This window comes from Papaver somniferum, chromosome 9 (genome assembly GCF_003573695.1).
Source record: "Papaver somniferum cultivar HN1 chromosome 9, ASM357369v1, whole genome shotgun sequence".
Lineage (NCBI taxonomy): Eukaryota > Viridiplantae > Streptophyta > Magnoliopsida > Ranunculales > Papaveraceae > Papaver > Papaver somniferum.
Window position 1 is genome coordinate 1,682,992 of NC_039366.1, and position 23,525 is coordinate 1,706,516.

General features: G+C 35.8%; 2 protein-coding genes across 10 annotated transcripts; one reads left to right on the forward strand and one right to left on the reverse strand.

Annotated features, from left to right (window-relative positions):
- Positions 1 to 2,290: 2,290 nt before the first annotated feature.
- Positions 2,291 to 6,777, forward strand: LOC113313457. 9 transcript variants are annotated; one of them, XM_026562236.1, is made up of 7 exons: positions 2,291 to 3,543; positions 3,658 to 4,115; positions 4,404 to 4,525; positions 4,647 to 4,862; positions 5,055 to 5,348; positions 5,984 to 6,101; positions 6,239 to 6,777. In XM_026562236.1, exons 1-6 carry the CDS (start codon positions 2,873 to 2,875, stop codon positions 6,032 to 6,034), a joined length of 1,812 nt encoding a protein of 603 aa, XP_026418021.1. In that variant the 5' UTR covers positions 2,291 to 2,872; the 3' UTR covers positions 6,035 to 6,101; positions 6,239 to 6,777. The 9 variants fall into 9 exon arrangements, with proteins under 9 accessions (XP_026418021.1, XP_026418022.1, XP_026418014.1 ...); XM_026562237.1 differs by having other exon boundaries at positions 2,291 to 2,533; positions 3,151 to 3,543; positions 3,658 to 4,525; XM_026562229.1 differs by having other exon boundaries at positions 3,658 to 4,525.
- Positions 6,778 to 7,827: 1,050 nt separating this feature from the next.
- Positions 7,828 to 10,729, reverse strand: LOC113310263 (probable protein phosphatase 2C 4). Its single transcript, XM_026558877.1, has 4 exons — positions 8,895 to 10,729; positions 8,689 to 8,802; positions 8,313 to 8,577; positions 7,828 to 8,240 (listed from the first exon to the last, which is right to left on the reverse strand). Exons 1-4 carry the CDS (start codon positions 10,584 to 10,586, stop codon positions 8,125 to 8,127), a joined length of 2,187 nt encoding a protein of 728 aa, XP_026414662.1. The 5' UTR covers positions 10,587 to 10,729; the 3' UTR covers positions 7,828 to 8,124.
- Positions 10,730 to 23,525: the final 12,796 nt, after the last annotated feature.

Genomic DNA, 23,525 nt, shown 5'->3' on the forward strand with positions numbered 1-23,525 from the left:
CAAACACTATTGAAGCTCAAAATATCATGCAGCTTCTACAGACTTTTGGCAGTGCTTCTAACTAATCAACTTTCATAAATCTGGAGTCTTCTTCAGCAAAAACACAAATCCAGATCTCATCCCTCAAATTAGAAATTCTATGGGAGTTCAAGTCCTTCAGCATGATGATAAATATTTAGGATCACCACTTTTTACACATAGAAGCAAAATCAATTCTTTCAAGCTTGGAGTTGAAAAATTGAAGCTAAGACTCACTGGATGGAAACATACTCCACTTAATCCTGCTGGCAGAGAGGTAATTATCAAGTCTGTAACTTCATCATCTTGTATATACCAAATGAATTGCTTTAAGGTACCTAAGAAAACTTGCAAAGACATCAACAATCTCCAAAGAGACTTCTTCTGGGGAAATAATATAGAAAATCTAGATATTATCCCAAGGCTTGGACAGCAGTTTGTAAGCCAAAGAATTGGGAGGCCTAGGATTCATGAACATGGAACTATTCAATAGTTTTATGATAACAAAAATTGGTTGGAGACTTGAGAAGGATAAGGATTCTCTATGGTACAAACTTATGGATGCCAGATATCTCCTAGCAGAAATGTCCTCAGCATGGATACAAAATCAAAGGATGGGGACTCTTGGATATGGAAAGGAATCCTAGAAGGAATAAGCAACATACAACAACATTGCTCCTGGAGAATTGGTAATGGAAGAAGGATCCACATTTGGGTAGACTTATGGATCCGAAACACCAACATAAGACTTCAAAAACCATAACACTGCCCTCATTACATTGATAAGATAGAATCCTTGCTTCTTCCAGATGGAAACTGGGATGAAATTCAAGTCTCTACCCTATTTAGCATGGAGGAAGCTGTTGTGCTTGTTACTCTGAAGACCCACCCAAATGAAGAGGACAGAATATTCTGGAATCTCAATGATACAGGAATCTTCTCTGTCAAAGAGATATACAAGGAAAAAACTGATCATCTCTACAGAAATGATTCTACAGCTGGTAACTAGGAAGCTATTTGGAACATGGATGTGGCTCCATTCATCAAAAATTTTATCTGGAAATGTGCACATGGAATTCTTACCACAAATGCATAAACATCTAGCATACTTCATTACATAAACCCTTTATGCACTGTTTGCAATAGTGGGGAAGAAGAATCCATGTCTTACATGTTTCTGAATTGCACTGCTGCTGGTCTAGTGTGGCAGAATTTTTTTGGCAACTCACATACTCTCTTTAATAACAATACCATATTCATTGACTGGCTGAACTCCTAGTTTCAACTTGGAAACACTGACTGCAACATTTATGCCACCACATGTTGGTATATCTGGAAAGCCAGATGTGATTTTATATTCAAACAAATTCATCCTAATGTGGGAGTTATTACTCTCAGAATTAAGTAGCATTTGTGCACTCACAATAGAATACATGCAATGCCAGATAATATCATGAACAACTTCTCTCTATTACCATAGGAAGCTTACACTGCTCTGCAACAAGTTAATACCAATTACACTTGGAATGCAGAAGCAGGATTTGGAAAACATATCAGTATCTGCACACTACAAGATTCTGAGAACTCTGCATATCACAGTGCTCTAACTATGACAGATTTTGCAGGAAACACCATTGACTCCAGAGGACATACATGACACTATGGAGAAGGGGGAATCACAAGCGGAGCATACCTAGCATTCCAGTGGGCCAAAGAGATGCAGCACACAAACATTGCAATATCTGCTGAATCAATGGACATTCTAGATCGTTTCAAATACCTCTACAATAAAGCTTCTCAAGGAAGATTTCACCTAAATTACTATGAAAGAAGAAACAGTCAAGAAGACATTGGTAGAAATATGGACATCAATCCCATATCTTTTGTTTTACTAAATCTTAGTATTGTCAATCGTAGTCAAAATATGAAGACTTTTAAATTAGCTCTCTTATGTAAGAACAAAGTTGGCAGGCTGTGTGGTACAACCACAACCATAGCCAACACAACTTCTTTGTACTGCTCTTAGATAACTTTTCCTAAAGTCCTACACTGCAGGGAATTTTTGAGTTTACATTTAAAAGGGATGTCTATCTATACCAACCACGTAGGATACACACCACAATCTATTGGAGATGCTTTGAGAGTAAGATAGGCCCTAGATAGGCCTACAAGATGGCAGATACATATCCTTCGCAACTGGTCACACGATCGAGTCTCGGTACTGAATAAAGGTTTTTATTAGTCGCATTTATTTATTCAGAGTGAAGACTACTTTAAGCAGGACAGAGAAATCTCCAAATTCTCAGTTTTAGGGTTCCACTTCTTCTGGAAAAATCAAGCTAAACCCGTAACTGAAGAAACGCCAAATTCTTAGTATTAGATTATTGATTGTACTTCTTAATCATGGAGGAAAAATCAGCAACAGTAGCAGTGGATGAAAGAAGTGAAAGGAGGAGAAACCCACCACCATTACCAAATTCAGCAGCACCATGGCTAGTAATACCATTTGAAGAAGGTAATAATCAGACCCAAGGTTTCTATAATATCTGTGAACCAAACAACAAAACAATTAGAAAATCTATACCTGAATTGAATGGTAGTAACACATTTTATCAGAAACCATCTCATCAAGGATGGTTAGTTATTCGCCGTGATGATGAAGATGAAAAATTGAATCCTGGGGTCTGTTTTTTATGAAATCCTTTATCATTAGAGACTATTCAGTTACCTAATTTGAAAGATTTACTTCACCCTATATACGATGATGATGAATTTAGTATTCAGGATGGTGTATTTCCTTGTTTAGTTGCCGCTGAAAATTAGTGGTACTAATCTTGTGAATGATAATGAATCAATGGTTTATTTCCTTGTTTTGGGACGTGTTAATTTAATTATGTATTGTCGAATTGGGGATACAAAATGGACAACATTAGAGATTCCTAAAGGAATTGTAGCTGGCAAAGATATGGCTTCACTCATTTACTTTAAAGGCAAGTTATATGTGATGTGTTGTAATGATCATTTTCAGCTTGTGGTTGAAAGGCTACCACTACGCTGTTGTAATTGCGATTGTATTAGCCTTGGAATTAGACGGTTTGAGGTCAGTACTGACAGTTTTGTGTTTCCATATAGAGGAGGATACTCGTGTGTAGGTAAAACATACTTTCTGGAGTCGGATGAGGAAATATACATGATTGAAATGGTGTGCTTGGATAAAAGCAGACACCTTAATTATCTGGTCGTCTCAATAAATGTGTCGAGGTTGGATTTCTCTAGTATGTCTTGGAAGGAAGTGAATACTTTAGGTGATACAGTGCTATTTCTTGGTGAAGATACTAATGCTTTCTGCTCGGCGGCTGAGTTGGGTCTTAGCAAGGGTTATCTGTATTACACATTGCACAAAGATCAAAGTTTGTACATGTTTGATATAGAGGACAAATGTACTATGACTATTTTGCCTTGTTCCAAGTTGCCAACTTCATGGTTTTCCTCTCAGTGGATAATGATGCCTCAACCAACTGTCAGGTAGTATCCTTTGCGGTACTTGTTGATTTCCTCTTCCTTTATTATGCAAACCACTGGATTACGAATGGAATAGTCTATTTTAAGAATAACTGACAAATCTATTTGAATGTGCAGTGTCTCTGTTGATGGAAGAATTATGGAAGATTTGTCAAGAAAAGTTAGACAAGAGGATTACACAATAAGAGCGGAGGAAATCAAAGAAATAATAAGCCAAGATGACAATGAGAATCTGAGGAAAAAACAGAAGAAGGAAAATCCAGATGAACCAAGACCTTGGATGGTCATTAATGAGGACATTGTGGACTCGATTGCAAGCCATTTACATCCGGTGGATTTCTTACATTTCCGTGCAGTCTGTAAAGCAAATAAGCTTCCAATAGTAAAGCAGATTTCTGGGGCTATGAGAAGCACGTATTTAACTCCATGGCTGTTGTTTTCAACAGAAAATGCTTCTCGCTACAATTTTGTAGATCCAATGCATAATAACGAGAAGTACCTCATGAACCTCCCTGAATTGCTAGCAGGTGCTATTGTTCGTTGTCAAAGAGGTGGTTGGCTATTGATGTTGAAAGGTAGGTTTACTTTTTTCTTTTACAATCCCTTGACAAAAGAGACCATTCAACTTCCAGAGTTGCAAAGTGGTTATTGCTGTGCTGGTATTACATTCTCCTCTTTACCAACTTGCTCAGACTGTTTAGTTTTTGGCATTACGCAACAAAATGAAGAAGAAATTTCCATTTGCATAATTAAAAGGGGAGCTGATCGTTGGGAATTTGATTTCTTTGAAAATAGTGATTTGGAGAAGTTCATGCCGACTTATAACGAACCAGTTTTTCACAAGGGATCTTTTTATTGCGTAGATTCTAATGGAACGTTGGGAGTTTTTAATGAGGACAGTTGGGAAGTCCTCAAAAGGCCTCATGGATACTCTAATGCTGCATATGTCAGCTTCTTGGTGGAATGTGAAAACGAGGTTTTATTGGTGCGAATTCTTGGATTTTCCGTGGCAATACTTAAGTTAGATAGCTTAGAGATGGTCTGGCAGAAAGTTGAAAGTTTGGGGAAGCATATGTTGTTTATCAGTTTTACATCATGTCTCGCAGCTATTGCCCCGAAAAGTTGCATGGAGAACAAAGTCTATTTCCCGAGATTGCATGACGAACGGATTTTGTACTACTCGCTTGAGACAGGTAGTTATCATTCAGTTGGAAGTACGCATTGTGCCAAGGATTATTTTGATACGAAGAGTTGGACAAACTGTACTTGGATTGAACCTAATTGGTCACGGTCCACATCTCAAGAGCTCGTCTGGCTTAACAGTAATCCTCTCTGAACTAGTATTGGTTTCTTCTTTTTAATTAGTCTATATCCTATATCGTTGAATTTGAGATGCATACTTGCTATAAATATATTATATTATGTGTTTCAGACGACATATACTTTGGTGTCAGATCCCTAATTATTCCTTCTTGATATAATGCCATCTTCAACTATGGTACTTTTTTTTTCAGATAAACATTGATAAGATCTTTTCCGGACTACAAGATGACTTTGCTGTCTGTATGTACATACATGGGTTATGTTTCTTCGTAAGTTTGAGTGGAGGTAGCATTGAAATTTTGCAATTTTTGTATGTGCATATACATGTTTGTATTTACGCAGCTGGAATTTGGAGTTTCTTGGGCATCATGAATGCTTGGGCCGGACATGTTTTTGCTTTTTCTTTTTTTTTTTTTAGGGAAATTCAGGGGCATCATTTGAAAGAGAGGTTTGCTGGTTCTGAGAGTTGGATTCCTCACATTCAGGTATATTACTTCTTCACTGATTTTTGTAGTTAAACTAGTGTCTGTCTAATACATTTCAGACTTTTTCTCATAATAGCTATACCAGGTTAGATTAGAGTACAATTAAAAAAATCCAGAGGTCAGCAAAATTTTGCCGTCAGGAAAACTATGTAGTGCCTTCAAATTGGAAATGAACTACAAATTCAGATCATTTTATATGGATTTAAACTTCTGTCTGCTGAGATAAAAATGCACGCAAGATAACAGTTGTTTTCTTGGTCATGAGTGTATTAAATGGTTCCTTATATTTCTTATATGCTGTCCAACTAGAACCAGTACTTGTAATGAAAATCCAAATCTTCGCTTGCACCTTCACCTATCTATGTACCCGTTGAAATGACTCAGGGACTGAATTTCAATACTGTAAAGCTGATTGAATTTGCAATGTCAGAATATAACGGATCAGTATTTTAGAAGTCGGACCTCATCTGGAAAGAAGTAATGAACTCCTTAGTTACACTAGGTCAGGCTAATGCAAGATAGGTAGGTCCCTGATTTTCAGATAATGATTAACCTCGGTCAATGCCTGTATTCGGAGCTTTCTTATTGAAAATGTACCTATGTTTTTAAACCTTCTCTTTCACTATTTTGTACAGACCATTGCAGAAGCTGTTGAGCGTTGGTATTTCAACAGAAAGGCAATTTAGAAGTCTGTTCATCTGGGAAGAAGATATGGAGCAAGTCCTTACACTGGGATTGGCTAATGCTAGACAAGTATTCCCTGAATTTCAGATGACCGACTGCTGTTAATGCCTGTTTTCGGATTTTTTTTTTCTTGTTGAAATTAACTTCCAATGCTCGTGGTATGTTTTTAAACCTTCTCTCTCGCTCTTTTTGACGGACAACTGCAGAAGCAGTTGGGGATTGGTATTTCGACAGAGAGCACTGAGGAGACTGTCTGTCCATGACGATTTGAGCAAAGACTTGGTACAGGCCTGAAAGCAGCCCCCAACATCGGATACTGATTTTCCCTCTTCTCGCTAGACTGAACTTTGTGTATTCAGCAACCAAAAAAGAAAGAAGTCTAGATTATAGACCCAAGCAATCCTACTTGTCACCATTCAGGCTTCTTTTCATGAAGCAATACGAGGTTAAATCAAATTACCAGGTAAAATCTGCTGCTCAGCAAAAACTTACAGTCAGAAACACTATGCAGTGCTTTCAAATTTGAAATGAACGCGTAAGGGAGCTACAATTTTCAGGTCATTCTATATTTTTTTGAATTTCCGTAGGCCAGTTATTGTTTCCTTGGTCATAACTGGTGTACCAAATTTGAACCTATACGTCAACGAAAATCCCGAATTCTCCAATTTTTGTGTGCCGTTTTTCTGTCAATCATTCATTCAATCTTAGCTTTGATAATGAAACCTGTAATATACACTGTTGTCAGTGAAATCCATTTTCCAGAGCACACTCACTCAGTGTCGTGATCATATACATACGCTTTCGCTTACACCTTCGACTACGTACCGGTCGATATGATTCAAGGACTGATTTCCACAAACATTCTTTCATCACTATAGTTGTTCATTTTTGGTCCCCCATATGTGCCCATAAATATAACCAAACCAAACCAAAAACTTTAGTATAACAACCACATTACAGTAACAACACTAAATGATGTAGACATAACACAAAGTATTTGTTAAAATCGTGTAAATAAGGTCACAAGATGATCATTCAATGTGTGACATAGAATTGGGACCCAAGTTTTCTATCAACTACCAACTCCATTCAAAGATTTAATGCATCATCATCACACAAAATTCAATTCATTTTCTCAACTTTCAAGAACACCCACAAAACCCAATTTATCTGTTTTAAGAAGCAGTTGGGAAGGAAATTCAAACTCTATATTAATGGTTGTGGGTGGTGTAAGCAGAGAACACCACAATGGACCCATAATGATGATGATGATCCAATCAAAGTCTACAGTTGCTTTCCTTCATCCATCTGTTTTTTATGTCAAACATGATAAATGAAAATTGTTGTTGGTTTGAGTCTCTGAATTGACTGATTTTTGTGGAGTTAAAAACCAAAGAACTGTCTTTACCTTCCCAACCATACTGCATTTACTCTAATAATAAACTTAGCAGCTAGGTTTTCTTTGTCTTTCTCTAAGAAAAATTCAAATGTAAGAAGTGCAAGGGCATCCTCATAAATTGGAAGAAGACATGAACAGAAATCAGTGCCATACGGCGAGACAGACAGACGTACGTGTCTCTGAATCAAAGCATAGAAGCATCCATGGTAGAATAAAAAAGCCTATGTCATTGTTGTAACAAGTGATGTATTGACTTTATCTCCTTGTCTTCTTCACAAGGGATGTTTTTTTTTTCAAACCATTAGGAGAGCTTTCTCCATCCATTAATCTATTTTTAGCTTGCAGAATTTGATATATCCTGGTCCAAAAATGAAAAAAGAATTGATGTTGCAAAAATTGGACCAAAAACGGGTCTCATTCATTTTTTCTTGCTAGTTGATTGACTTTGAACCTTAATGAAGATTTGCCACCATTTATTGTGAAAATTACAAATTTTGATTTTGATATCAACAGGAACCTTGCCATGATCCAAGATTACTACCCCAATACCTCTCATTTCATTCACTCTCATTATGTGTTTTAATATCTAAACCCCCATTATCTCCATTTGCTTCTTGAAACTTGTATATTACAAAAGTGATGATTTGTAAACCAAAATATGCCTGAGAATCTTCTTCTGTTCTATTTCTATATCTACATACATGATCTCCATATCCGCCCTTCTAACGAGATAACGATGATTGAAACGTCGTCGTGATAACGTCTTCTATCTCCTTGTGGTATTTCAAGCAATTCATGAAAATCCAACCCTGAAATGAAAAACAAAGTAAATTCTAGTACTTGCTTTTTGATGTTTTAAGGTAATTTGAGCGAATTTTTACCTGCTTTTTTGGCTGCACGAAAAAGGACTTCTTCGATAAGATGTTGTGCAGGGTCTCCTTCAGGTGAGGTAGCTATGAAAACTTCAACTTCAGAGACTGCTTCTTCGTTTGTAAAGTATTGGTAAAGTCCATCCGATGACAATATTAAAAATCTGTCTTTGGGTCCTAATCTATGGTGGTGTAGAAACGGGAAACATGTGATATACGGCGACGTTCCAACGTAGTCAATTCTAAACATCTCTAGTAGTGCATTGTTCCATTTTGGCTGCAATCCATGATTCAGTCAACAATTAGACGGTTTTCAGACTCAAAACAAGAACTCAGTAAATGACCACAAGTGCTAGACTGTGTGCATAGAACTGACAGGGGATAGTACCTGTTTGAGAAATCCAGCACCAAATGCTCGAGTGACCTTCAATGAACCCTTAACTCGATCATTTGACACAGCCAACGCATCGTCTGGATGTTCGCTCTTGATTCTACGGACTTCCTGTAATGCAACATCACAATTTTAAGTAAAAATGAATCTAATTTAAACCAAGAATATGTAATTTTTTTCTACTTATGACAGCAAAAATATACCTCATCTATGCTAGTACTATGATCCAGTGTAAGCTGAAGTGCATTTAAATCCGGTAAACGTTCGGATCGATCCCCATTGAATCTCTCAAGATCAAATGAAGTCTCCTCTTTAATCCTCTCCAAATCTTCATGAGCTTTACCAAGCCAGAGATCAGGTTCAGCTTTCTGAGCTAAAACGGCCCGACTATCACCCACATTCATAACATAAACATCTTCCCCTTTCATTAACATAACCAAAACACAAGAACCCATTAAAGCCAACTCAGGGTTCTCCATTACCATCTTATCTGCAATTTCCAAGTAAGATTCTTCTGTTTTCCTCAATGCTTCACCCAATGCCTTCAACACATCAGATTGATTGACGCTTGACGTACCCGAATTCCTCCGTTCTTTCAATTTCTGATCAAGTTCTAGTCTTTCCCTATCCCATTCACCTTTCCACCTTCTTTGATTCTCTTCCCATTTCTTTGCTGCACCTTTAAACCGGCTCTTCAAATTCTTACTCCCCCGTCTCCTCTTCGAATTCGATTTTGAATGACAATCATCACTGCTCTCCAATGGATAACACTCCGGCTCCTCAACACTCTGCACACAATTACTACTAGACACACCGGTATCCACCGGAATTTCCTTGTCGGACGAACTAATAGACTCAATTGGGATAGCTGTTTGATCACCATGACTGGAAGACGATTCGAATTTATCAGCATCATCCCACAGCAATCCTTTCAATTCCTTATGAACATTCGCATACAAATGCGTTAACAAATAATCCGGCGCGTCTGGTCCATTAAACCCATCATAAATTCCAACAAACACCCAACCATGTTCTTCAGAAATAACTACATGAACACGATCTTCACCGGCTTTTCCTTGTGCCCATTGAAGATTCTGACTGCAACCTGAAGAATCATCATCTGCATCACCACCAAGACTCATTTCACTACTCAAATTAACACTACTGCTTATTGTAAGATTAGGATCAGTATGACTCTTGTCTAATCCGGCAAAACCACCCCAATCTGATTCCGTCTTGCCTTTAACCGGTGTCACAATCGATTTATTACGGGTTCTTGACATCGCTCTTTTAAGAAATTTAACCAAAGAATCTTTCTTAAATCTTGGCTTTTTTAAGAAACCATGAGAAAAACTTCTCTTGAAATCAGGTTTATGATTATTATCATCAATTAAAGGGCCTGAAAACATTAGATTACGATCAAGAGGACCAGACATGAACCCTCTTTCAATTGGACCGGACATGAACCCACCTGCTCTGTCTAATGGACCAGACATGAAAGAACCTCTTTCAACTGGTTGTAATGGAAAAGATGCAAAACAAGTGGAACTTTCAAAAGCTGAAGCTCTATCAATACTAGTATACGAAGAATTATAAAGATCAAAAGCTGTTGTTAATGGTGTTGATGTATTTGCACTCACTGATGCACCTGATATTGATCTAAACATTGTTGTTGTCGATTCTGTTTCTGAATGTATCTTTGTTGTTGCTGTTGCTGTTGATGAAATTCTACATGGTTGTTCTGGTCTTACATAACAAAATGAATGACCCAGTCCTTCATCTAACGGTTCTTCAGTCGATAAGTACAAATCTTTATTCCTTCTCTGATGATGATGGTGATGGTGATGAATATCTCCTGATATACATATCGTTAGCTTATTTAATCCATTCCCCATTGATTTAAATTGATAATTGATTGTTAATAGTGAATTTGTTTCAAAAATTCATTGCTCAATTAAGAGAATTTTAATGAGGAAATTGAAGAAACAGAGTGAAAAAAAAAACAGAGGAGGAGGTGGAGGAAAGAACAGAGAAAGGATAGAGAAAGTGAGATGAGGAGGGTGTGAGAAAGAGAGAGAGTTGACTTTGTAAGATAGGGGGGTGGTGGGTGTGGGGTTTTTGAATTTACTTTTTAATTGGTTGGGGAGGTGGAAGGAAGCGTTGACTAGGGTTAAAGGGGTTAAGTTAAAGTTAACCTTAAGTTTGGGTTAAGGTGTGTGTGGTGAGTGAGATCAATCATGGAAATGAATGGTTTCTATCTAGAGAAATAAAAGTCCAATGAAATCTAACTGTTTGGAAAAGTGTGCCAGAAAATTGAGATGATGATGATGATGATGGATCATGGAGAAAAGTTTTGTTTGATGCAAATGTAACGTGGGTGAGGATAACACCTACCTTGACGTTATGTTGTTGTAATTCGATTTTCATATCTAAGGTCAGTGTTTCTAGATTCTTCGTTATTTCTGTAAAAGTAAGAGTGTTGTAGGTTGGTCGGGTTTCTAATTTTGGGATTTAATATAAAAAAATATAATTAGATGTTTTTTCAAAAATGTGAAATGTGTGTTCAGAAAGAAACCAGCTTAATAATTGGTTATCTTCAAAATGAAGTTCTTTTTCTTTCTTATTCGAAATATATTTGCCTATGCAAAGTTGCATGTCCTAATCGAGCACGTCGGCGGTGACGGGCATAAGATTTCTGTCACTTGAGCCAGAGGCAGCCGCACCCAACAAATTAGATATCTGGTGACTATTTTCACCCACTTTAAAAATAGGTGAGACTTGAAAGATTGATAGAAAGTTGAAGGAAGAAAACAAAGAGATGGCGATGAATTGTAGAGCCGTGGAGGTTATGCTAACCTTGATGACTCTGACTGACTGACTATACTGCTGACTGAGAAACTGATGGGGTATTTAAACTAAACCATTTCTTTATTTAGGGGTTAGGCTGACTTTATTTTAAAGTTTTCCTTCTATTTTTGTTTAGATTTTTGGTTTTTTTCCTTTATGCAGTCGGTCATGGTTTATTAAATTTTGTTTCATTGATTTTAAATGGGTGAAAATTCAATATTGGTGTGATGGAGTAGTTGGAAACTTGGAAATTTGGAAACATTAATTAGATCTCTCCTTTCGATTCCTTTTTTTTTTTTTTAATAGTTCTGGAAAAATCAGAATACAGACGAAGTTCGATTCCAGATCATGTCAATGTGAAAGTTCACTGTCTCAAAATTTACCGAAATTTACCACTTTATTCAAAAATAAAAAGCAAACAAATTTTTAACGCGGGTAATAAGTTCGACATCTGTGAATTTTGATTGTAGTTTAATGGACACATTACAAAAAAGAAAATGTAGATATCGGATGTGAAGTTTTATTTCTGAAATCAATATTATAGATTCTCGTGGTTGAAATCTTATAGGTGAATCCGAAATTTAAAAACTGTGATCTAACAACCACAGTTTACATGTGAGATTCATACCGCTTGTCAGAAAATGATTTAGCGATGTTTTTAAAGATTTCTGTCGTAAATGTGAGATCCGCAATTCCACGGCTATTAATGTGAGATTTATGCTACTTGCCCAAATTTTTTTAACACGACATCCCTTGAAGTTTCCGCCAGTAATTGGGATATCCACAATCCCATAGATAGCGTGTGAGACTTATGTCAGTGTCTGAAAATTAATGATTTACACGATATTTCTTGGGAATGTCGTCAGTCAGTGTGAGATCCATAATCCCACGGTTTTTCGCATGACATTTATGCCACTTTCCCGGAAATTATTTACCAGATGTCCTAAGTCAGAATATAAAAGAGAAAACAAATATAAAAGGAACAAGTTTCTAACGCTAGTAATGGATTCAACACCTGCGAATTTTAACTGTAGTCTCATGGACACTCTCCAAAAAGAAATGTAAATTCCCGAAGAAATTTTCTTATCTATTGATTGAGATATATTTTTGGAAACAATATTATTCTCGTGGTGAAAATCATGTAGGAAAATCCAAAATTTAAAATATGGGATCCAAAATCCCACAATTTTCATGTGAGATTTATATCGCTTATTTGGAAATGATTTACGTGACGTGATGTTAGGGTTTTCTTCGATAAGTGTGTGATCACACTCCCACATATGTGAAATTTATGCCACTTGGCAGAAAATGATTTACGTGAAGCTTTTAGGCTTTCAACGGTAAGTGTAAGATCCACAATCGCGCAGTTTTCATGTGAGATTTATGTCACTTGCCAAATTTATTTTTACAAGGTGTTTGTTGTGATATTCACTGGTATATGTTGGATTTGTAATCCCATAATTTTCGTCTGAGATTTATACACTTTCCTAAAAATGATTTACGGCGGTGGCTCTTGGAGTTTTAACCGATAAACTTGAGATCTACAATTCCATAAGTTCGATGCGAGATTTATACCACTTGCCAAATAAAACGAATTTGTGGTTTTTGAGAGTTGTCGCCCATAAATTAATATACCAATATTGGTGCAGAATAAAGATATATTATTTAATCATTTTGTGCACAAAATTGGACTCTTCAAACACTTGTTAGGTCCATCACTATTTGCTAAAGAGACCTCAGCAATGTTAACTCTACTACGCGTTCATGCATCAACGTACAATAAGACGATGAAAATGCACTATGGGTCTTTGTCGGATATGAAGTTTTATTTTTGGAATCAATATTACAGATTCTCGTGGTTGAAATCTTATAGGTAAATCCGAAATTCAAAAACTGTGATCTAAAAACCCACAGTTTACATGTGAGATTTATACCGCTTGTCAGAAAATAATTTAGCGATGTTTCTAAGATTTCCGTCATAAATGTGAGATCCGCAACTCTATAGCCTTTTATGTGAGATTTATGCCATTTGCCCGAATTTTTTTAACACGACGTCTCTTGAGGTTTCCGCCAGTAAGTGGGGTATCCACAATCCCACAGTCAGCGTGTGAGAGTTATGTCAGTTTCTGAAAATTAATGATTTACACGATGTTTCTTGGGAATGTCGTCAGTCAGTGTGAGATCCATAATCCCACGGTTTTTCGCATGATATTTATGCCACTTGCCCGAAAATTATTTACCAGATGTCCTAAGTCAGTGTGAGATTCTTTTTTCTGTTCTTCTTTTTTATTTTGTATAAGTCAGAAAAGATCTGAATATCGACAAAATTTGAATTCAAATCATGTTGGTGTGAAAGTTCACGTTCGAAAAATTAACGACTTTATTTAAAAATAGAAAATAAATATAAAAGGAACAAGTTTCTAACGCTAATAACGGATTCAACATCTGCGAATTTTAACTCTAGTCTCATGGACACTCACCAAAAAAAAATGTAAATGCTCGAAGAAAAAAAACTATCTGCTGATGGAGATATATTTTTGGAAACCATATTATAAATTCTCGTGGTGAAAATCATGTAGGCAAATCCAAAATTTAAAATATGGGATTCAAAATCCCACAATTTACATGTGAGATTTATATCGCTTATTTGGAAATGATTTACGTGACGTGATGTTAGGATTTTCATCGATAAGTGTGAGATTACAATCCCACATATGTGAAATTTATGCCACTTGGCAGAAAATGATTTACATGAAGCTTTTAGGGTTTTCAACGGTAAGTGTAAGATCCACAATCGTACAGTTTTCATGTGAGATTTACGTCACTTGCCAAATTTATTTTTACAAGATGTTTGTTGTGATATTCACCGGGATATGTTGGATCTATAATCCCGTAATTTTCGTTTGAGATTTATACACTTGCCTAAAAATGATTTACGGCGGTGGCTCTTGGAGTTTTGACAGATAAGTTTGAGATCTACAACTCCATAAGTTCGATGTGAGATTTATACTTCCAAAAAAAACGAATTTGTGGGATTTTTTTTGGGAGTTGTCTCCCACAAATTAATATAGCAATATTTATGCAGAATAAAGATATATTATTTAATTATTTTGTGCACAAAATTGGACTCTTCAAACACTTGTTAGGTCCATCACTATTTGCTAAAGAGACCTCAGCAATGTTAACTCTACAACGCGTTCATGCATCAACGTATAATAAGACGATGAAAATGCACTATGGGTCTTAGTCAAAAAAGTTGTAATTGTCAAACCTGAAATTCTGTATTTCCATAATACATTTTCTAAATCGTTATTAAACAAAAGGTTCTCATCACTAATTAGTGTTAGGTCGTCTTTTGTATGGGCAAATTAGCATTTGTTTTACATGGATTAGACACATGCTGTGGATTAGTTGACGTACAGATATACACATTAAAAAACCGTAAAGTAGATGGAGAAAATACATCAGAATAATATTTCCAAAGATGTACTGATGTACACTTTGAAAATGAACTATTATGATTATGAAAGGTCCACCATAATAGTAATTTAATATACACCCTTATGCTAATCTGCATAACTTAATCAAACACTTGTTGAACCAAGTTAATTATTCTTCACCTTAAACAAAGTAACAGACATGAATTATGGGGGAGAACATTGTATTAGTGTAAAGAACTTCTTTTCTTCTCCTACTTTAATCTTGGAACGAAAGAGTCTTGCTATTGTGGGCACGAGTGTATAAACAACACAATCAACTTGCACCTATAAGACGTCAGATTTCACATCCGATTGTATACATTTCTGTAATAACAGATCTGAAGGCGTTAAGATGCATGTTGGTCGATTTCGGAAACCACAATAAAAAACAATGTAATTAAAGTAAGATTATTTGCATTATAGACCAACTAAACAAATCTTAATGACATACACTTCAAACCTTCCATCATCATTTTATGCAACCACAACAACAAGTGGAAAAAAATAAACAAACCCATCCATAAACCTTGGCTCCCATTGACCAAACTTTAGAAGAATCCCTTCTTTCTTTCCAAACCCACTTTCCCCACAATCAAATTGCTTCATATCCCCTTAACTTTATTTGTCAATATTTCTATTCCTTGTGGGTAGAATAATGTTGGGAGGAATTGACCCACTAAAAACTTAGCTTTATACATCCTCAATCCCCAACATGGGGCATTGAGGCATATATCGTTAGATAAAACCAACCAATACAATTATATATGTTATGCCCACTAAAATGTTTGTCAACGGTTTTGGTTTTAGGTCTTAATTTTTAAACAGCTGTTGGTTCTATCTTTAAGACACTATAATTGATTAAGTGTACCAATTTTTCAACTCCATTGTAGGGTTCCCCTTATGAGCTTAGGGGTCAAGTCTTAATTGCATTTTGGACAATTTTCATTAGTTTACTATTATAAATTTGTAATAGTCCATATCCTTAATTATCACGGATGAGATCATGGTGGGATTATTTGCAATAAGTTGTGTGGAACTGTGGATCATAATCATCATAACATATGTCTAGTGTTAGTGCATTGACTCACTATATATACACACGTTATCATGATTGATTATCATCATCAAGAAACTTCTTTTTAGATTTTGTTTAAGTTCAAAGGACAGCCCAACTTCGGGTATAATGTCAATGGTTTTAGTTATATTAGTCTTTTCCGTATCTTTGAAGGAAGACAATGTTGATCTCTTGGCAATCTCTTAAGCTTCCTCTATCTTTGAAGCAAAATTCTTATTGGCATACTCATATATTATTTGTTTAATCATATCCAATCATGATATGAGTCCATTTTCTTTGATGTTGATGACATTTTGGATATGCTAGGAAAGTTGACCATGGCTGGTGGAATATATTCAAAATGTTGATTTTTGGAGACAGTGATTTATGCATGATAGTAGAATCGTAGGCTTAAGGGTTTGAAATGGGCTAGAATTTCATGGGTACTTGTCAAATGCATGTTATTCAAGTGAAATATTAGACGGAACATTCAAGTATTCAACAATATTGAAATATCAAAGTGACTTGATCATTTAACAAAGCGACTTGTTTATACAAATGTCTCTCTTTTGGAAAGTGGTTGTTTGTGTAGAATTACGCACGCCATAAGATCGAATTGAAGAAACTCATCTATAACTTAGTTTATGGTTGGATTTACACAGATCAGAAGAACTTCCCCTAACTTAATTGTGATTGTATTGATGTTGTTACATTTTTTAAATAGGTGGTGGCGGTGACGGTGGGAGGAGGTCTTGATGGTAATCGGTGGTTGGTGGTGGTGATAATTGGAGGTGGTGGTGGTGGTAATCGGCAGCGGTGGTGGTGGTAATCGGTGGTTGGTGGTGGTGGTAATCGGAGGTGGTGGTGGTGGTAATCGGCGGTGGTGGTGGGAGGAGGTGATGGTTGTATATAGGTGGTTATTAGGTTGGTTTTAAATTAAATTAGGTTAAGGGTAGATTAGTCATTTCAACGTTTTAGGACACCCCTTATCACTATAGGGAAGGTGGCCTAATAAAATCATGGTCCCTCAAAAAAATCATGGTCCCTAAAAAATCATTCTAATAAGGAAAATTTCTTGTTTGGTCCTGGGCCCATATAGTTATTTATAGTAGGGTCCAACCGGATCTTTTTTTTTATCTGGAGGTTCAAAATTAATTAAAAGATAGAAATGTCCATAATACCCATTACTACCAAACGTGTGTATCTACACTGCTTACAAATTTGAGTACATATCTGGTACACTGCTTAAAAATTCGAGTACATATTTGCTACACTGCTTACAAATTTGAGTACATATCTGTCGCACTGCTTAGAAATCTGAGTACATATCTGTCGTACTGCTTACAAATCCGATTATATATCTGAATGCTTACAAATTCGAGTACATATTTGCTGCACTGCTTCCAGGTAGAGTACAAATCTGTAAGAATCAATGATAAATAAATTAGAAAACGTATTACATCACATATATTGTAGGATCATACAAATTAATCTATAATATTTCTTCAGGTACAGTATTAAATCATAGGGAAAAAAAGGAAAACCTACAAATCCACAGTAAACACGGAAAATTTTATACAAAACTAGCACATATTTCAGTATTGAGCATAAGTACTCATGAATCAAACAAAAAAAAGTGACAAAACTCTGAATAAAACAGAATGAGAAGTTTCTATCAGTACGCCGTGACAGATCATATGAATTAAGTGAATAAAATTTACGAATAAAACATAATCAAAGCAGTTTTTTCAGTGTTCAATATATGTACTATTGATTCATAGTAACCTAAAAATCAACAGATAAGTAATGAATCTATGAATATAACAAAATCAAAAGAAGTGATAAGTCTATGAATAAAAAAAATAAAATCAAAGCATCTTATTTCCAGTATGCGATATATGTACTGTTGGATCAAACAACAAAAATCATTATTTAAACAAAAAATAAACAATTAACTAGGTTTTTTGTCAGTATAGCATATATGTACTGATGGTTCATACACAAACAACCAAAAAAAAACTTAAAACCAGCAAAATAAAACTATTATAATCATATCTAGTAACAAAATGAATAAAAAAACGTAATTATTCAGTATGCATATATTACTGCTGGATCAAACAACAACAACAAAAATTATTTAAACAAAAACTAAACAATTAACTAGGTTTTTTGTCAGTACATCATATACGTACTGATAGTTCACACACGAAAACAACTGAAAAAACCTAAACCCAACAAAAGAAAACTAGTATAATCAGATCTAGTAACGAAATGAATAAAAAACGTAACTATTCATCTAGATCTGGTTTATATTAATGAAAATGAAGGAACACTTGATTAATCATGCGTGCAAATTGGAAAACATAATCAAACATCAATTAATTAATGATTAGATCTTGAAACCTTCGAATAAACATTACGAGAAGAAGATTAATAAGGAAAATCAACTTACCAAAGGCTAGAATCGATTTGGGTTCTTGAATCGATCAAGATGTTCTAAAAATCTTCGTTTCCAAGCTTTATCCTAATACAAAAAACTAGAAATTAAAGAATGAAGAAAATGAATTGATTTCATTAAATCCCGCATCAGTAGAGAAAAGGAGAGGGAGAGGGGGGGGGGGGGAGAGAGAGAAACTGAATCTGAGAAGAAAAGGAATATGGAGAGAAACTGGCTTATGTTTCTGTTATATATAGTAAAGGCTATTTTGGGAATTCTAAAAATGCACGTAATATTTACACACGTGTGCAGGACCTGGCCTTAAAAAATTAGCTCCATTTTTCTCTTTTCTTTTAATTATGGACGTATCGTTATTGGGCTTTAGTGGGTGGACCTGCCGCTAACTAAGAACACTATAATAGTCCCTACAGGTAATTCCTACTTCTAATAATACCCGATCAAGATGGGCAACAGCTGTTTTGGCGTTACGACCCATTACAACTTGGGCTTCAGTTTTGGTTAAGCTCACCACAGTCAGTATACTATTTGGTTAGGAAACTGATCTTGAAGAATCTTGTTTAGATTAGAAAAGCACTAATTTTAGAATAAACTTATGGTGGGTTTGGTCGTAGAATTTTAAGGGAGGAATTTATGGTTCAGGGGATTTGGTAGAATTACGTTTCCCTCTGTATGTTTGGTTGTCCGAATCCTTGGAATCACGTTTCCTACGGGATTCAGTTTTCCAGCAAATCCTCTATATGGAGTCCGACCCCTCCCCCCTAAGATTTGCTGGGAAACTTATCAAGGGATTTATGGACCCACTTTTTTTTTAACTCTAAATCCCATATATAGGCAATTTTAAGATTGGGGTGGGATCCGTTGACATGGTTATATTGACATAATCTTCACATTTTAGCGCTATTTTTCGACTGACCCAACCGGAAATGAATTTGAAGTTAATTTTTTGGTGACATGTTCCTCATATAAAACTCTACATTCCTACCAAAAATGAGAGTATTCCGAAATACGAAAGTTCATCATCCACAAATTTTAATTTCAACCGTTAATCCTCAACGGTTAATATTCAAAATCGTAGTTGGCGTTTTTATACATTTCGGAATGTTCTCATTTTTGGTTGGAATGTAGAGACTTATAAGAAGAATATGTCACCAAAAAATTAGCAAATTCCTTGCCTTTTGGGTTCAGTAAAAAAAGTATAACCATGTCGGATTATGTCAATATAACCATATCAACGGATCCTATCCCTTTAAGATTTGAGGGTAATGCCAAACGGTACAAAGACTTTAATACAAAAAAACTCTATAAATCCTAGAAATTTTAATTAAGTTATCAAACACACAAGAAATTTACATGAATCCCAGAATTTATAATCCCATGAAATTATAAATTCCCGGGAACCGTAAATTCGACAAACAAACCCACCATAACTTGATGTGGTTGAAGTACAAAAAATTATCAGCTATAGAAAACTTAGTGAAGATGTCGGTGGTGGTGTAATTGGTGCCAAAGGGAACCTATATTTACCAGAAGTGCTGTGGTTTGATATTTTTCGTCGTGCTCCCTATGAATCCGTATTCAAATTTATGCGTGTCTCCAAGCGTTGGTGTACTATGGCATCCAAAAGACAAGTATCAGCGATGTAGTAACTACCTGGACGATGTTTTCTCTTGGTTCGAAGGACATTTTCATGAAAAAATCATTGCGTACGATCTTAACCACAGCAAAGAGACACACCAGCCGGTCCTGAGGCAGTGCAGGGTATGCGACCGCACATGGGTCAACCCTGCCTAGGGCCTTTTCATGCCAAGGCATCGCCCCAATTACAAGAACGGTTTTTTGGGGACCATGGTTATTTTTGGGGACCATGGTTATTTTGGGGGATCATGGTCTTATTTTAGGTAAAGACATTAGAAGTAAATCTAGGTCACTCCTTATCTAGATATTTATATTAATACCTTAATTATCCTCTTGATTAATTTTTGGTAATGATTAGTTAGTGTTAGTTAATGTTAATAATAGTTAGCATAGTGATTAGTAAAATGATTAAGTTAAAGATAATTAATGAGATTAAAAAATCAGATGTCTTTTTTTTTTAAAAGAAGCAGAATTATTGAGAGAGTAAAGTTGGAGAAGATGAAGAAGGAAAACATGAAAAACAAAGGATTTTACCAACCACAACCGAAGGAAGAGTATTTGGGTACCCAGGTATGTTTCAAACTTAGATAATGTTGGTTGAATTGCTCCAAATTTTCAAAAAACTGTAAATTTTTAGGGTAGATTTGGGCTTGTTCGGTTACCTTATGTGAAGAACAGGTTACCGAACTCATCTGAAAGTGTAGTTCGGTTACCTTTTCCATATACGCAGGTTACCGAACTCGTTCTTTAATGGAGATTTTTAGTTGTTCGGTTACCTTTTCCATACACGCAGGTTACCGAACTTTGTTTATAGGACTTACAGAGTAATGTTCGGTTGGTTCGCAAACTTTAACCCAACAACATATCTAACCGAACTCCACATGTATGCAATTAACGAAGAGTTCGGTTTGTCAAGATTTTTTGCGAACAAACCGAACATAGTGGAACAAGTTCGGTTAAATTGAAACTCAACATAGTAGGAAAAATAACACAGTTCGGTTACATTGGAAAAACAAAATTGTTTTTGGAATATAAGTAGAGTTCGGTTACTAGATAGTTTTAGAAATTTTTGCGAACCAACCGAACAAGGTAGGTAAAGTTCGGTTATATCATAACTCAACATAGTAGGAAAAATAACACAGTTTACATTTTTTTTTTGTATTATGGGTAGAGTTCGGTTACTAACTAGTTTTAGAATTTTTTGCGAACCAACCGAACTCGGAGTTCGGTTATGAAAAATTAAATTTGTGATAACCGAAGTGTTCTTCGTGTTCTTGGTTTCAGAATGTTCGGTTACAAAACTTGTTTTTTTTTAAATTATTCCTAACCGAACATGCCACTTTAACATCCATTTAAACCATATTTTGATGATTGCTACTCAATTTTCCTATCCAAAAACGAATTAAAAAGATTGATGGGTTTTTCAATCGAACGAGAAACATCAAGGAAAGAGAGAAGAAGAAGAGAATAAACTTTTTTTCAAAACTAAAAATTTTCGATTGTTCTTTTGATTTTGATTTGATTTTGATTTTGATTTTGGTTAATAAATTCATTTAGATTAGATATATATGATTAGATTTATATAATTATTAAGTTAGCTTTAATTTAAATTAAAGTAAAGGATAAATGGGTATTTACCTAACTTTGGAACACCCCTTATAAGTATAGGGAGGTTGGCCTAATAAGACCATGGTCCCCAAAAAACCATGGTCCCTTAAAAATCGTTCAATTACAAATAGCAAAGCCCAGCCCAAAAACACATTTGTCTTTCGTTTTTACACTTTTGCCAATGCCAAGACAAGAGACTCGGCTAAGACGACTCGGACTTATATGTGTTAGACACCTGTCAATCCCAAGACTACGCTTACTGACTGAAGTAGTATGTTTATGTGATGTCAGTGGAAATGGTAACTTGTTTTAAGTTTTGCTTAGCATATTATTTTCTTGATGTAGTAAGATGGAAACAAAAAATCTCTTGTTTTTATTTATGGTTGTTACGAAGTTTTTGAGAAAAAAAATATTTGGACAGTTGAACTTATAAAGGCCATGTAATCAAGTTCGCATAAGGCCCTTTCAGCTTCAGGATCCGCTCTGGCAAAGACTAATATATTAATAGTCATCCACATTCGATTGAGTTGCTTGAACTCATAGACGAAGAGGATATCAACTATCAGTGTCTTGGCGAGTCACAAGGATTCGTTTATTACAGTCTGACTTGAACAACAAAACCCAATGTGTTTGAGTATTTGGATTCTCATGGTTAAGTGTGAGTTGTTTTTACCATGATAAAATTGCCACATATCAGGCTAGAATATAATCGGAGTCACCATTCAGCTGTCATCCATCATGTCATTCAGCCAACCGACGGAGCTCACCATCCAGCCTAGTGTTCCATGAGGTCAACTGTCGGTCGATGGTCAAAGTCAATTAATGGTAAATGGTCAAAGTCAACCATTGGTCAACAATCAAAAGTCAACATCAAATGGTCAAGATCCAGCTCTCCCGACTTGGTCCACCGGTCAATTTTGTCTGTCCTACTTCACCAGTCCATTTCGTCTGATCCGACTCACCTAACTCGGTTCGTAGACTCGATTCACCCGGATCCATCCGTGCATGCTCAAAGACAATATTCCATCCATGGGTGAGACAATTATCCAGTTTGCTAAACATGTTGTCAGCCATGTCGCCAGTCGTGCTGCCAGCCAGTTAATAATTCAGTCTTCCAACAATGTTGTCAACCAGTCTGCCATCAAGTCCTGCCAATCAGAACTCGACAGTCGTAGTCAACATTCACCCAACATCGAAAAATCAACCCGTCGGTCAAAGTCAAGGCTCACCGGTCAATATGCTGGTCTATGTCAGTTTGGACCGCTTCTACCGATCTAGTGCAATAATTCTCCAGGAAGGTTTTAGAAGTTTCCGGAATACTTGTTGACCATATCGCTGCGGAGAAAGTTCTGGAACATTCATCATGTCTTGTTGTCTAAGTTACTTGCATATGAAGTTTATCTCGAACTTAGGGTTTAACTCATATATTAAACTGTATAAATATAGAGGGATCTCAACCCTAAAAGGGAAGGTCCGGATACACGAAAATACACCAGAAAACCCTATTAGGGATTAGAAATCATTTGTAATCGATAGATCAATAAAATATCTCTTCATGCGGGGATTTTTCCGCGGGTATAAGCAAAACTTGCCAAACTACGTTTAATTTGTGTCTCTGTTATTTTGGTTTGTTTCATGTTATTAACCCTAGTTTACATCATCATCATCGAATCAAATGTGTTCTGTACAAACACTGGCACCGACTAAGAGGACTACGAGAAACAAATCGTGTTTTCCCAGTGAGAAAAGTAGT